This window comes from Vombatus ursinus, unplaced genomic scaffold (assembly GCF_900497805.2).
Source record: "Vombatus ursinus unplaced genomic scaffold, bare-nosed wombat genome assembly UNPS02011431.1, whole genome shotgun sequence".
Classification (NCBI taxonomy): domain Eukaryota; kingdom Metazoa; phylum Chordata; class Mammalia; order Diprotodontia; family Vombatidae; genus Vombatus; species Vombatus ursinus.
In genome coordinates, this window is record NW_020951209.1 from 1,433,467 (window position 1) to 1,448,987 (window position 15,521).

A 15,521-nucleotide genomic window follows, 5' to 3' on the forward strand; every position below is an offset into this window, starting at 1 on the left:
TATCTTCCCCCTCACCCTACTTTGTAGACTGTAAATTCTCCAAGACTGTGATGCTCCAATCCTCAGTCTTCTCCCATCTCACCCACTTAGCACCTGTCACAGTCTGTTCCACACAGTAGGTACACAGTAGGATTTATTGAGTTAAATTGAGAAGGAAGGGGCTTTTGGCTACTATGTCCTTGATTTATATCTCTGAAGTCAGCTGTTGATAATGAATAAAAGCTTTGTGAGTTTCCAGACAGACAGGGAGAGTGACCCACAAGGGCTCTATTCCATGCTGCCCAGAGAGCCACTTTAGACAACCAAGAAGGGGCTGGGTTTTGGCAACTTGATTGTGTGGGTGTACACGGTTCCTACCTCTTGTAGTTTGTGGGATGAGGTAAAGAAAAAGGCTTTTTACTGGCTTCTAGTGATCAATATCTTTCCTTAAAATGTATTAAAGAGCTCTCCCATCTGTTTACTTGACTACTGCTCCCTGTGTCTCCCTCCCTCTCAAGTTAGGCAACACCTTCACTCTGATTATTCATCTTTACCTTTCCAGTTTTTTTTTAATGGACTCATCTCTTTTAGGTAGTACAAGGCATGAGGCTTAGAAGCACCTGTCACGTGAACACATAGCTAATCGTTATTGATTTCTTGGGCAGTTATGGTAAAGGAGCATTAATTATCGTTAGCACAGTTGCATTAATGCAGTTGTAATGAGCACCCCTTTGGGAATTCTTTAGTGAGGAATGTGCTAATTATCAGATCATAGCAGCCAGCAGTGAAATGGGGTGGGGATTGGGGTACAGGTGGCAGGGAGGATTTCACTGGCACACCTCTCAATTACCTACATAGTTCTTGCTAATTTGAATGTGTGTGCCACTATGAACACTGTAATCTAACAGCCCAGAGCACATGTTTTCTTGTCTATGCTTGATTAATTTGGGGCCCAACCCTATGAACCATTCCCCTAAGGTATGTATGGGTGTCAGCTTATTGTAGATGGCTTGAATCTTCTCCCCATCTCCTCCAAGCTTTTAGGAAGAAGGTATCTCCCAGAATTACAAAATTTCTGAATTAGAAAGGACCTCAGAGATTATCTAGTTTAACATATACCTAAACAAGAATCTTCCCTACAAGGTAATTTATTACACTGTCTGTTCAGTTAGCATTTATACAATGCTTTAAGGATTGCAAATCACTTTACAAATTATTATCTCATTTTATCCCTATGACAACCCTGGGAGATAGGTGCTTTTATTATAATCATTTTACAGTTGAAGTAACTGAAGCAAACAAAGGCTAAGTGACTTGCTCATGGTCTGAACTCATGTCTTCCTGCTGCTGGGTCCAATACTCTATCCATAGTACTACCCAGCTAACTTATATTGAAAACAAGTTGTCATCCATCTTCTGCTGGAAGAATTCCATCAAAGAGGGATCTATTGCCTCCTGAAGTAGCACTTTCTAATTCTGGTAGCAAGTTGTTAGGGAGGTTTTCTTATAGGAAGCTTGAATTTGTCCTTTTGCCATTCCACCCATTACTCTTCATTATGTGCCCTGGAGCTGAGCAGATTGTTTATTTCATATTCTAGGATAGCTTTCAAATGCTTCATGTCTCTCCCATAGTCCCTTCCCAGTTCCTTTAACTGGTCCTTAGAGTGTGAACTCAAGGCTTCAGAATAATGGGTTGCTCTTTTCTAGACAATCTCTGGTTTATCAATATCCTTTCTAAAATGTAATACTGATAACTGAACACAACACTTCAGAACAAAGAAATCAATTAGACCATCAAGAAGCATTTTATTAGGGCAGCTAGGTGGCACAGTGCATAGAGCTCTGGCCTTGGAGTTAGGTGGACCTGAGTTCAAATCTGACCTCAAACACATAACACTCACTAGCTGTGTGACCCTGGGCAAGTCACTTAACCCCATCGCCTAAACCAAAAAAAAAAAAAAAAGAAGAAGAAGAAGAAGAAGAAAAAGCATTTTGTTAAGTGTCTCCTTTGTTCCAGACACTGTGCACCAACATAGTACATAAATGATACAGTCCCTGCCTTCAAATAACTTACATTCTCTAGAAGGAGACAATATGTGTAAGATGGGGACTGGACCTGTAATTTCATTTATGTTGGCAGCTCCCAATGAGGAACTGCTTCTACCAATTCAAGTTGGCAATTTTTCTGCAGCTTGAAGTCTTAGAGAGTATTCTTGGCACATAAAGTGACTTGACCAGGATCACATAGCCAACATGTGGAGGAAGGAGGACATGAGTACAAACTTCCCTTGTCATCATGCTCCCCCCCCCGCCAGTCTCTAATAATAATTATGGCTAGCCTTTATAAACTGCTTTAAGATTTTATATATAAAGCACTTTACAAATATCCTCTCATTTGATCCTCACAACAACTGGGAAAGGTAGGCGCTTTTATTAGAGAGAGGCATTAGAAGCTGTTGAGATAAGGGGGAAGACAAAAATGGTCTCCTGTATGGACATGGTGTTTGACCTGACCTCTCAAGGGCACTAGGGATTTTAAGAGGTGCAAATATGCTGACTATTCCAGGCATGGTACACAACCTAAGAGAAAAATGCTCCAGAGATGGAATGCTGTGTGTGAGGAAGAGATCCACTATAAATGGATAATTTTTCTTAATATTCCATCCAAAAAAAGAAACTGATTTCCACTTAGTTCTGATCAAGTGGGAACTGATTGTTGAAGTCTCAGATCAGGCCTTTGGAGTGACCATATGTATTATAGTTTGTGAAATGGGATAGAACTGCCAGGTATAGTCTAAGTCAGATGATCACTGGATTTTGGAAAAGCAGATTTAAAAGATTTTAGAGTAAACATAGATAGTATATAATGACCTAACATTTTGTAGGAGAAGTTGGCTCATGAAGAATGGGAAACTCTGAGGAAGAGCAAGAATCAGGGACCTGACAAGTGAAAAAATACAATTGTATTGATGTCTTTAAAAAGAGAGTTCAGATTTTTGACAAGCAAGAAAGTAGATTCAGTTTTCACTGCAAAAGAGAAGGTACTCCACTTCTAAAGGCTAACTTGACCCAAATGTATGTCTTGACTTAGCTCCCAATACATGGGGGTAGGTAGGTACACACTTAGAGATTCTCAGAGCATCTTAACCTATGGAATCCATTGCTCCTCTGTCTTATTGCTGTTTATCCCTTGACAAACCCCAGTCTGGGATTACTTTTACCATCCACCTCCTTGACTTCTATTTATGTGCTGCTGAATGAAATTGGTGGAAGGCATATATCCACACGGACACTACAAATATATGTTATTTAATTTCAAGTGTACCCTCAAAGCTGTGTGGAAATCTTATTCCTTTCTAATTGATTCCTTATTTCCCACAGAAGCTCTTGCAAACCTCTTCTCTTCTCAAGCCTCCTATGTCTCCCGCTCTCGCCCTCCTCTCAACTGAGGCCCTTGACTCTTGCTTTACTTAGAAAAGTGAAGCCATTTGGCATATATTCCCTCTTCTCCCCTTGTCTTCATCTTAAAAACCCCTTGATGTCGCCTCCCACTTTCTTTTCTTCCACTCTGATAATTAGGTAGCTCTTCTTGTACTGACCAACCCGCTCTGCTTGCACCCTTGGTCTCATCCCCTACTGTCTCCTTCAGTAAATTTTCCAGTCAGTCACACTCTCTCCCCCACCCTTTAATCTTTCTTAATATTCTAGTTTTCCCCTATTATCTTCAAACATGCCCAAGTTTCCATCCTTAAAAATCATCTTCTAGACCCTACTTAGCTAAGCTATCACCTTATACTTCTCCTCTCTTTCTCAGTTAAATGCCTAGAAAAAGCTATTTTTGTTGGTGGACTCTATTTCCTCTCCTCTCCTTCACTCCTCAACACCTCATCACTCAAAACTGCTCTGTCCAAGCTACCATACCCAATTGTTGTTTTTTTCTCAGATCTCATCCTTTTTCACTTCTCTGTCACATTAAAAACTCCTAATGAATTTCTCTTCCTGCATACTCACTTTGAGTTTTCATGACCTGACTGTTTCTAAGTTCTCCTCCTATCTGTCTGACCACTTCTTTTTAATGTCCTTTGCTTATAATTATCCATATCATACCTCCTAACTGTGAGTGTTTTCTCAAAAGTTCTATCCTAGGCCCTCTTCTCTTTCTACACTTTTCTCTTAATGACTTCATGCTCTTGGGTTTAATTATCACATCTGTGCTGATGACTCCAGATCCATATACCCAACCTAGTCTCTCCTCTGAGCTTCAGTCCCGCATCACCAACTACCCATTTGACATTTCAAATTGGAATTCAAATTGGGATTCAAATTCCCAATGAGGAACTGTTTCTACAAATGCAAGTTGGCAGTTTTTCTACAACTTGAAGTCTTAGAAAGTGTTCTTGGCACATAAAGTGATGACATTTCAAATTGGATTTTCTGGAGACACCTCAAACTCAGTATGTCTAAAACAAAATTCATTATCTTTCCCTTAAATCCACCTTTCTTCTAAACTTCACTATTCTTGTCAAAATCTTTACTATCCTTTCAGTCTCCTCCGTTCATAACTTAAGCTTTATCCTTGACTCCTCACTCTCTCTCATCTCAAATATCCAATCATCAATAAAATTTGCCATTTCTACTTTAACATCCTTGAAAACTGTCCCTTTCTCTCTGCTAGCACTTTAACCTTAAGAGTCCAGGTTCTCATCCCTTCTCACCTAGACTATTTGTGATGACTCCATCCAGCTTCCAAATTGATTATCCTCAATTGCAGATCTGACTATATCACTCTCTTAACTCAGTACCCTCCAGTGACTCCTGATTGCTCTTAGGATAAAAAATAAACTCTTCTTTTGGACTTTTAAAGATCTTCACAATATGACCCCAATCTCGTTCAACCTTCTCGTACTCTCCAAGTCAGCCAACCTGGACTTCTCTCTGGTCCTGATTCATGATATTCCATCTTCTATCTCTTTATCTTTACACTGGCCTTCTCCTATGACTGGAGAGCAATCCTTCCTCACCTCTGCCTCATTAAATCTCTCACTTCCTTCAAGACACACCTTTAGCACCACCTTCTATATAATATCTGTCCTGACTTACCAAAACTTCTGGTGCATTTCCTCCCTAATCACCTTGCATTTTAAAAAATATTTTCCAATATATTTATTTTATATATAAATGTGTGCATTATGTATACCTATATTTATAGATAGATAGATAGATAGATATGATACACACACACATGTGTGTGTTTATTTTCTCACATGTAAGCTTCCTGAGGAAAGGGATTATTTCATTCCTGTCTTTGTAGTCTCAGAGCTTATCAAATGCATGGTACATAGTAGGTGCTTAATAAATGCTTGTCAATTCATTGATTTATTGATGTGCTCTGCCAAAGAATTGAGGAGGCATATGTGTGTATGTATTTGAATCTTCATGAATTATGGATGTCAGTTATCATCAGAAGATCCTGAGAGAGCATATTCCTTCTTCTTCCAGTTATCTCTTTCTCTTAACTGATCCCAGAGATACTCAGTATTTTGTTCTCAGAACCCCACTTCTTTTTCCTCCTTAGCGTATGTCAACCCCTATGCTATGGTGAGGATAAAGGTACAGGTTGGAATAGGTTTCTTCTTCCCTTCCAACTCTGCAATTCTGCAATTCTGGGGAGTGAGCTGTAACTCTATGAATAACCTAGGCCTTAAGCAAAGCTGTCTCCTGTCTGAGGTCTGACCAATTGGGAACAGAATTGGCAAAACTGTGAAATCAATGAAATTTGTTTTGGGGACCTCCTAACCATTTATGCCCTTTTAATTTATTCTCAATTAGTATGCAGCACAATGTTCATAATATATATAATTAAATATGTATGAGATTAACCCTGATGTATATTTTTTTATTTGACAGCATTTATGGATGTTAGGCTTCATGTAGCATGGTTGTTTGCTCACAATTAAAAAAAAGTTCCTTTGGCTTTTGTTTTTTTCCCTACATTTGCCTTCCTTTCTTCTAGTTTTTATTTATTTTTATTTTTCCTTGTATCTTCTTCATTTTTCCTTCCCATACCTTGTGATTTCACTGTGTATCCCTTCTGTTTCTAATTTTTCATCTTTATTTTTTTCTTTCTGCTTTATTACTTGAAAGTTCATTTCTCCACCTTTATTGGTCCTACCTCCCACTCCTGTCCCTATGTATTGTTCTAAATCTTTGCGCTCAGCTTATTTTTTCTTCTGTTTTGAAACTTTTTTCTATTTGGTATATATTCACTTTAGCTCCCTAACAGATCAGAGTTGGAGAGGCAATACATAAGATTTTTATAACATTGTTTCTGATATACCATGTTTAATCTTTCTCTCTCTCTCTCTTTTTATCTTCCTAGGTATCTAATCAATGTCACTTTTGAGGGGAGGAATCTGTCCTTCAGCGAGGATGGCTACCAGATGCACCCCAAATTGGTGATAATCCTTCTGACCAAGGAGAGGAAATGGGAGAGGGTAGGACATATCTTTGGTAATTCTCAGACTAAGGTAGAGATGAGAGGATGTGAGATGGGTGGAGGAAAGACATCCTTGACTTGACCAAATCATTTTCTAAATTCAGGATGAACAAGTATGCTGGTATCTTTAATAACGTAGCTTTTCCACAAATGAGTGTGTTCATTCTCTCCTTATGTTGCTTTTCATAAGAGGCTATTGGCTCTAGATGGGGTTACATTCATTTTTTGTTATGCTTCTAGCTTAGTTTTGAACTTTGACTTTTAGTAGATTATAAATATACAGCAGAATTAATTTGGGGGTAGAAATCTCTTCTCCACTATAATTGAGATGTAGAGCATCTTATGTTCTCTGTTTATAGCCACTTAATAAGAGCAGCCATAAGATCAGGTAGACTAGGGAGTTGATTTCTTGGATTGATACAGTGTCTTGAAATGTTACAATTAAAAATTCATTCTTGTGGGTCATACTTACAGTAGTTTTCCTAGTCTTCTAGGGGTCAAACCTTCCACTGATACTTGAAAAAGAATTATGACAGCTAATTGAGAGGGAGGGCCCTGGCTTGCTCTCCCATGTCTGAGAAGAGTCATACTTGAAAGAACAGTGCTCCCTCAATAAAAAACAAATGGCCTCACATCGTAATCTTGCCTCTGTGGCTTTGTTACCTAGGTGTATGAACTGGATATATTGAATAGCAAGCAGAAGTCAGAGTCTTAGATTTCAAATGGAAGGCTCTCGCTATTCACTCCACTTATTTCTTTATTAGCTCTGAGTTATCTATTCTCTTTGGCATTCTAGTGCCTGCTGTGCCAGCATTTCCTCCAAAATGGTTCCCCCCTTCCTGATCTTATCTTGCCCTTAATCTAGCTGCTTTTCACTAATGCAGAAGAGATAGAATAATTCAAGATGTGTTGTAGAATCCAGATGTATAAAAAGATTTTTATGTTTATCTCCGGAAGAGGAGTTTGTGTTACTGAGACCATGTGAATATACCAAAATGCGTCTAGCAGGCCCAATACTATGAAGTAGGTTCTTTTCAAAGACTGACCTTGTACAATGTTCTGTTAATCCTATTGCCTTCATAGTTCCAGGGGACTTTGAATCCATAAACTCGACAAATCCAGTTCAATTCAACAAATACTGATTGAATGTCTGCTATTTTAAAGTACTGTGCTTGGTCCTAGGGATCTAAAAATGAAAAATAAAAAAATGATAACTCTTATCTCTCTTGCATCTTCAACCCCTCCCTACCACTGGTTCCCCTCTGTTTAGACCTAAGAAAACAAATAAACAAAAATATCTTTTTTTTGGTCCTCCTGTTATTTCTTGCTATCCCACTTTTCCTTTCAAATGCCAAACTTAGATGAGTAGTCTACACTCACTACTCCATTTCATTACTCCCCAATTACACATAAGCCTTGAAAACTTGTTTCCATCACCACAATCCCACTAAAATTTGTCTCTCAGAGACCATTCATGAGCTAATTGACAAATTCAGTAGCCCTTCTGTATATCCTCATCCTCCTTGATCTCTTCTTGGTGTATCCAGTTAACCTGTTGACACTGTGTAGTGTAATGTAGATCACTCTGGTCGGTGAGTCCTGGAGACCTGATCCCAATTCTACCTGTGATAGAATGATCCATCCGTGTGATTTGCATAGTAAATTGCTTTCTTTCTGTGTGCTTCAGTTTTCCTGTTTGTAAAATGAGGGGGTTTGATATAGAAAACTCTGAGGACTCGCTGAACTCTAAAATTCTGTGATTCTTTTTCCATTGGCTTCTATGACTTTTTTCCTCCTCATTCCTGTCTTTCTTTTCTGGCTTATCTTCTAATTTGTCACTTCTTTTTTTCCCTGTCTTCTTAAAAGTAGCCAATTCTTTAAGACTCTGTAATTGGCAATTTTCTCTTTCTACTCCAGTAAGTTCTATAGTATGCTTTATTTGGGAGACTCAAATAACAGCTCTGCCTTCTATGCTAGTTCCAAACATGGGTTGCTTTTTGGGTATGTCTTATTGCATCACTCCAATAGGCCCAACTCAGGATGTCCCAAACTGAACTCTGGGCCTCAGTTTCCTTATCTGCAAAATGAGAGGGTTGGACTAGACCATTGCTGAACTCCCTCTCAGCTTTAATTTTCTGTGTTTTTTAATTTCATGCAGGGGAGGAATAAAATAAAAGCAGGAAAAAGATAAAGTGTTCCGTGGAAAGTAACAAAGGGGACAAAGTTGTTAGTTGAAGACAGTGTTTATCTGCATATCTTGAAAAACTATAGTATAATAGGTGTTATTATAAGAAGAGGTCATGAGGGAGCTTATATGTTCCCCAAATTTGGAATGAGGTTCTCACAAGCATCAGTGTACTTCAAAATCTCCAGGGTGGTGAAGAGCCTTCATGGTTAAGTCAACTGTTTTATGCATGAAATAAAAGTGCCGCTTATTTAAATATACTTCTTGAAATATTGTAACAATCCTCATCCTCTAAAGCCACAGACCTGTCCAACTGCTTCATTTAGAAAGTTCTGTGCTGTAGTCTGTTGCAACTAGGCACTTTGGGCTACACTTTAGAGGATAAAGGAGGGCTAGAAAAGCAAAGAGAACATTGGATAAGAATTGAAATTCATTAGTCTCTTTGGTCTGTGGAACTGGCTAAGATGGCAGCTAGATGACACAGTGGAGAGAGAGTGGGGCCTAGAGTCCGGAAGACCTGAGTTCAAATCTAACCTTGAATACTTCCTAGTTCTGTGACCTTGGGGAAGTTACTTGACCTCTGTTTACCTCAGCTTCTTCAACTATAAAATGAGGATAATTATAGCACCTACTTCCCAGGGTTGTGAAAATTAAATGAAATAAAAATTTTGAAAGACCTGCACATATTGTATAAATATTATTTAAGTATTGTTAATTAACAAACTAACAATGTTGTGTATGTGTCTGTCTATAAGAATTTCTATCTTTAGATTTAATGGAGGGGAACAGGGTAGCCAGAAAAACTGTCTCTCAATAGAGCCAGGACTATTATCAGAACTGCAGAAGGTGCTCAGAAAAGCATTTAGCGTTCTGGGGCTTGATCACAACCTCTCTTGGTTTGCTCAATTGCTACTGCTCTGTGCTTCCATTTCATCATCCCTAAAATGAGGATAATAAAACTGAAATGTAGGAGGGGTGTGTTCTGAGTAATAACTTTGGGAAATTATGATGGTGCATTCTGAAGATGAAAGATGTAAACAGGGCTTAAATAGAGCAGTCTAGGTCAAAATTCAAGGGGACTGATATGACACAAATCTCTCCTCATTTTCTCTATACCGTACTACAAAAGAGGTCAGGACCCTCATAGTCTGTGAAATTTCTTCCCTACTAGAGAGGAATGCTGTCAATTTCAGGACCCTCTTTAATTAACTCTGATGTCATGGTGAGGCAACAATGAATGACAGCAAGACCTGTCTCATTGTGACATCTACTAGGATAAGGATATGAGGTGTAGGAGTCAATCTATACCTCTTAGAAGTAATATCCTGAAGTATTAGAACCCCCTGCTCCTTCCCTCTCTCAACAGCATAATAAAAAAGGGCTTGCTTTTACTATTTGAAACAGTGAGATGTAGAAAGCACAGTACTAGAGAGTATTAACCAGCTTCTTTCACTTTCTGGAGCAAGGCAACTGTATTGTCCCCCACCCCCATTCCCTCCAAACTCCGAATCCCCAGATATGTTGCAACTTAAGGACTATATAGTACATTACAGTGGAAACTCTGTTGTCCCCTCCTCTTCCCCCCCAAAAAACCCCCCAAAACAAAAACAAACAAAAAACCAATGGCTTGCTCCTTTCAAAACTGTCAACTTTACTAATAAACGCTTGGCAAGGGGGTAATGGGGGGATGAAATGAAGGGGGCATATGTTTTCTATCTTAAATGTACACTCTACCTTGCCATGCTAGGGAGCAATTGGAGCACATCCTGGCTCACTTCTTCTATTCCAGAACGAATTTTTGGACAAACTGAAGCTGGAACCACTGACATATCCATGTGCTATTTTCAATCACCTTGACCTGAGTGCTTGGATCAAGTGACTAGAAAAAGACCTGATTAACAAAGGCTGTGAGAATTAGGGATCATTTAGTTAGAAGGAGAAAAGGCTAAGGCTGCTATTCTCTCTTTAACAAAATATATTAATAATGGTGTAGAGGATGGGCACCAGCTGTTTTCCATTTCTTGACAGTAGAACCAGAGGACATATATTTAAGCTAAAACTGAGAGAATTTATATGAGATGTTAGGAAGTGGGTTTTTTGTCATCAATATTCCCCTATGATGTATAATGTGTATGCTAAATGTTAACTACATTAAAAGCCCTTTTAATTTATCTAGCCAATTCTTTTCACCCGTTCTTCATCAAACATTAACATGATTGAGAGTATCACAAGGACATAACATTATACATATATATATAGCATATGCTCTGGAGTTTCTCTCCCAACTCCCACATGCAGTAGCAGGCTCAGTCCCCAGGGTAGTTACTCTTTCTTCCAAAAGGTTCTAGGAATAGACCTGAGGTGCTGGGGGATGTCTTTCTAATGCTCAATCTGGTGAGTTCCAACTGATTATGAACCCCACAAAATTATCAGCAACTATCTTTTAGAAATAGTTATTTACTATGGTGTGATTGTTAATTAAAACCTCCCCTTCCTCTCCACCCAAAAAAAAGTCTATATCTATAACCCTCTCCCACAAGTACAGAGAGAGCTTTGGGGAAAGTGGTCTCAAGCTTAGAGAACACATGTAGCAAATGGTAACTGAGGTCTTCAAAGTGGTCTTTTACTGAAGTCTTCAAGATATTCACTGGAGTTATCATATAGTTTTTCTGCTAGTCTCCTTGCAGAACCTTGAATCTGCCTTTCCTCATCACATGCAATCCATCCTTGGCTCCTAATGCAGACACTGCAATCAGCCGTTGTTTCCCAAGGACACTAATAGGATGCCTAAGAGAGTCTGAATCCTCCAGTCCTCTTAAATTCAGGAAGTTCTAAGGGCAAAGGCAGGAAAAGTAAGGAGGAAAACTAAGCCAAGGAGGCTGAGGCCATGGCCCTTTTCCTTTCCCCTCTTCCCTAGGGTCTTCTATTCAGGGGATTGGCTGGAAGGATCTCACTCCAAATCTTTAATTCTAAGCTAGCTAACTGGTTTTATACAAGCACCACAAGGCATAACCACATCCCCCGACCAATCCAAACAAATGTGTTGATTTCCTTTTTTTGTGGGGGGGGGAGTTAGGCAATGGGGTTAAGTGACTTGCCCAGGGTCACACAGCTAGTAAGTGTTATGTGTCTGAGGCCTGATTTGAACTCAGGTCCTCCTAACTCCAAGGCCAGAGCTCTAACCATTGTGCCATCTAGCTGCCCCTTGATTTCCTTTTAAACTCAATTGAAATGCCTTGATTGAACAAAGATGGCCAGGTCTAGTTTATACCTCTAATTGATTGATTCAGTTGTGAAATGTTCTCACCTAGAAAATAGTACCAGGGCTTAATATCTTACTTTAAATGATTTGGAATAGTTATCTAAGCTGACCCCATCCTTACAAATGCATGCATACAAAACTAAATACAATTCTCCCTACAATTCTTGGTATTCACCTCCCTACATCACTTAATATCATTTGGATCAAAACAAAACCTCTGTATTTTTGTTCATTCCAAGTAGCTATGATACCATTTCCCATACTCCTTTCTTCCCTACCACTCTCTAAAGAAATTTCAGATGCTAAAACCTCAAGTATGCGCCAATTTACCCTATATGTCTTTTTCAAGAAATATGTATCTATTGATTTAGTGATTCAAAGTTTTACTGAATTCTTCTGTGACTCGGCATAGCAAATTATCCTCCATCTAGCGCTGCTTCTTCAGTAATTACCTACAGTCATTGGCCTGGGCTGATTTTTATATTAAATGCTTTATCAAGCTTTTCTTTTCTTTAAAACGTTTGTGAATTTGGAATTTGAGATTGAAGATATGTGCATAAAAATCTTCATATATTTTTCTAACAAGCTTGACTCATTAGAAGATCTTAGGGAAAAGCTCAATTTCCTTTGGCTTTCTGTAAATAATTTTTCATTTTTTTGTGTTTTCTCATGATGTGTGAATATTCTCCATGATTTTATTTATAGCAACTTGATAGGTAATATTTTTTTCTAAACCACTTGTAAGATTCCCTCTTTATGCATAAAACTCTTGATTTTGATAAAAATGTGTCTGGAGAAGTTGATTTTGATATTTCTCTCTAAGATTATCTAATGAGTTCTATTCAACTATATAGTCTGTCTCTTGATTTTAAGGATTCTGGGAATTTTCTTGAGTGATTTTCTAGAAAATCAATAATTAAACACTTTGTATTTTTCAAATAATCTAATAGAAAGGAAAGTGAATAAACATTTATTAAACATCTGTTACATGCTAGACACTGCTGCAGTGCTTTAAAAATATTGTCTTCATTTCAGATAATCTGGCCTCTTGTTCAAGTTTTGGTAAATTTGTCTATAGTGTTTTCAAGTAGTTGCTTTGTCCTTTGATCATATTTTGCTATTTCTTCTACCATTTTGGCCCATTGACATTTGGTCCTGAGAATTTTGATTTCTCTTCATTATTGGAATTTGCTACAACCTTCTACTTATTTTTTACTTTGGTTATCAGATTGTTGCACTTCCATTTTATTAAGGTTGGATCTTTGCTTACAGAAAAGAGATCATTCTTTACCAAGAAAAAGGTCTGTATTTCTTCATTGATGATTTTATATTATTTAATATTATATTACTTGTGCTTCATTTTTTCCAGCTTACTCATTTCCTAGTTCTTTTCTTTTCCTTGTCTTAGAGGCGATTCTGTGTATGTGTCTGCCTGTCTGTCTCTGTCTGTCTTTCTGTCTGTCTCTATCTGTCTCTGTGTGTGTGTATGTGTGTGTGTGAGTGTGTCTGTGTGTCTGTCTCTCTCTCTCTGAAAATTAATACATTTTGATCCAAGGGAGTACCTACTTCCCAACAAATACCTCTACTAGTAATCTTAGACAGTTTGTAACTTAGTTTGTAAATTATTAATAGAAAGAATTGGCATGTCCTTTGTGGTGTGGTGCTAACATTGATTATTACATTAGAGCTAGAGTTTTCAAACCTTGCCTCTATCACTTAATCTACAATATCTTAGTGATTGTGTATATTATTCTTTTGCTCTGCTTTCTTCATTCCTCATTATTTCAAATGAAAGTTCCCATTTAAAAAAATTCTTACACATATTATATATGTATTATGTAATATTTTATATTACAGTTTCATATTCCTTAGAGTACAATGATATTCCCTCATATTTTTATACCATAATTTTATCACTTATTCCCTAATTATTAGCTGGACATATTTTTTTTCTAGCTTCTTGCTATCATAAATAATGCCGCTATAAACATTTTCTATATCTAACAAAGGAGGGATGTAATCCTCTTACCCCTTTCCCCCAGTTCAATTGATATAGTCACAGGACATAGCCACACATGATGAAGTTTTAATGGGGTTAGAATGAGATGTCAAATGATCCCTGTGATCCCTTTATGAGATGCAAACACCTCTCTGAATCAAGAAGGGAACAATTGGCTAAGCAAACAAATTAACAATGCCCCCTGGGGGCTTTGAATAGCTAAGCCCTGGATGAATTTCAGCAGTCTGAGAGTGGGAGAAATTCTAGGCATGGGAACATTTATTGGAGGAGATACTTCTGTGGGAGGGGGAAGGGGTAAGAGGGAAATTTTCTCTCCTTCCTTATTGGTCAAGGTATCTAGCAGCAGAGCAGGACACACTCCATCCAGCAGTTCAAGAGTGCCAATTGAAGACAGTTGAGGCCCGATTAAGGAATTATAGACATATTCCAGACTGACATAGATACAATCACTTAAAGGAAGAACAAGTTCCCTGGCAGAAAAGAAGAAATTATGGAGATGAGTAGATGCTAACAATTCAGTTGAGCAACCTGCCCAGCAAACCTGCACAGCAAACCTACTCTTCACCTGTGTGAAGACTCTATGTAGAATTCCAGGCCCTCAAATACCAGGAGTTAGAGTTTGCCTTGGCCACAAATGTATTTTAAAAGTGTGCCTCCCTACTTTTGAGCTCTAAGCTTGAGCCCACTCTTCTCATGGCTACTATGTATAATTATAAGAAATGGCCCCCAGGGTTTGGGGCCAGGGGAATTTTTTAGTTACTTTTTTTTTTTGCAATGCTATTTATTCAACACTTTGCTTTGCTCAGAGCTAATTATGTCTAGTGGATGATTGCTAGTGGAAAGCATACTGGTGAGGACTATAAGATTAGGAGCCATTCCCTACTAAACAAGTAGTTAAAGAATATGAATAGTAATCCAAAGAAGAAATATAAATAATCAATAGCTATTTGAAAAATGTTTGAAATTTCTAAAAACCAGAGACATAAACATAAATTAAAACAATCCAAGTTCATTACCTCACATCCATCAAGCTAGCAAAGATACTAAAGGGTGATATTGTTATTGTTCAGTCATGTTTCACTCTTCATGATCCCATAGACCATACTGTCTGTGGGTTTTTCTTGGCAAACATACTGAAGTGGTTTGCTATTTCCTTCTCCAGTGGAGTGAAGCAAACAAAGGTTAAGTGACTTGCGCATGGTCATACAGCTAGTAAGTGTCTGAGGCTGGATTTGAACTCATGTCTTCTTACTCTATGCCCAGTGCTCTATCTCCTGAGCCACCTAACTGCTATCAAAGGAGAGGATACCTCCTTGGAATAGTAAGATATGCATGAAGCATGCTAATTCATTATCTATGGAACTATGATTTCAACTTGTCAGTGGGACTTTTTGCCCAATAGGAACTGTTGGAACTATCATGAAACTATTAAGAAAAACAATTTGGAGTTACATGAGAACAGTAACTAAATTGTTTCTACTCCTTGAATTAAAGATTCTCCTCTAAGGATGGTAAGAAAAGAGCCATATTATAGAATATCTTCTCTATACTATTTCTTCAACTTGCATTCCCATTCATG

The 15,521-nt window shown here is 38.1% G+C and overlaps 1 protein-coding gene across 1 annotated transcript in view; it reads left to right on the plus strand.

The window, feature by feature from the left end:
• The window catches only part of GRIN2B (glutamate ionotropic receptor NMDA type subunit 2B), a 458,209-nt gene that overhangs the window by 284,427 nt on the left and 158,261 nt on the right, over positions 1-15,521 (plus strand). The window contains exon 3 of the mRNA XM_027856453.1: positions 6,359-6,473. Coding sequence (XP_027712254.1) covers positions 6,359-6,473 — 115 coding nt within the window. The remainder of the gene's footprint in view (positions 1-6,358; positions 6,474-15,521) is intronic.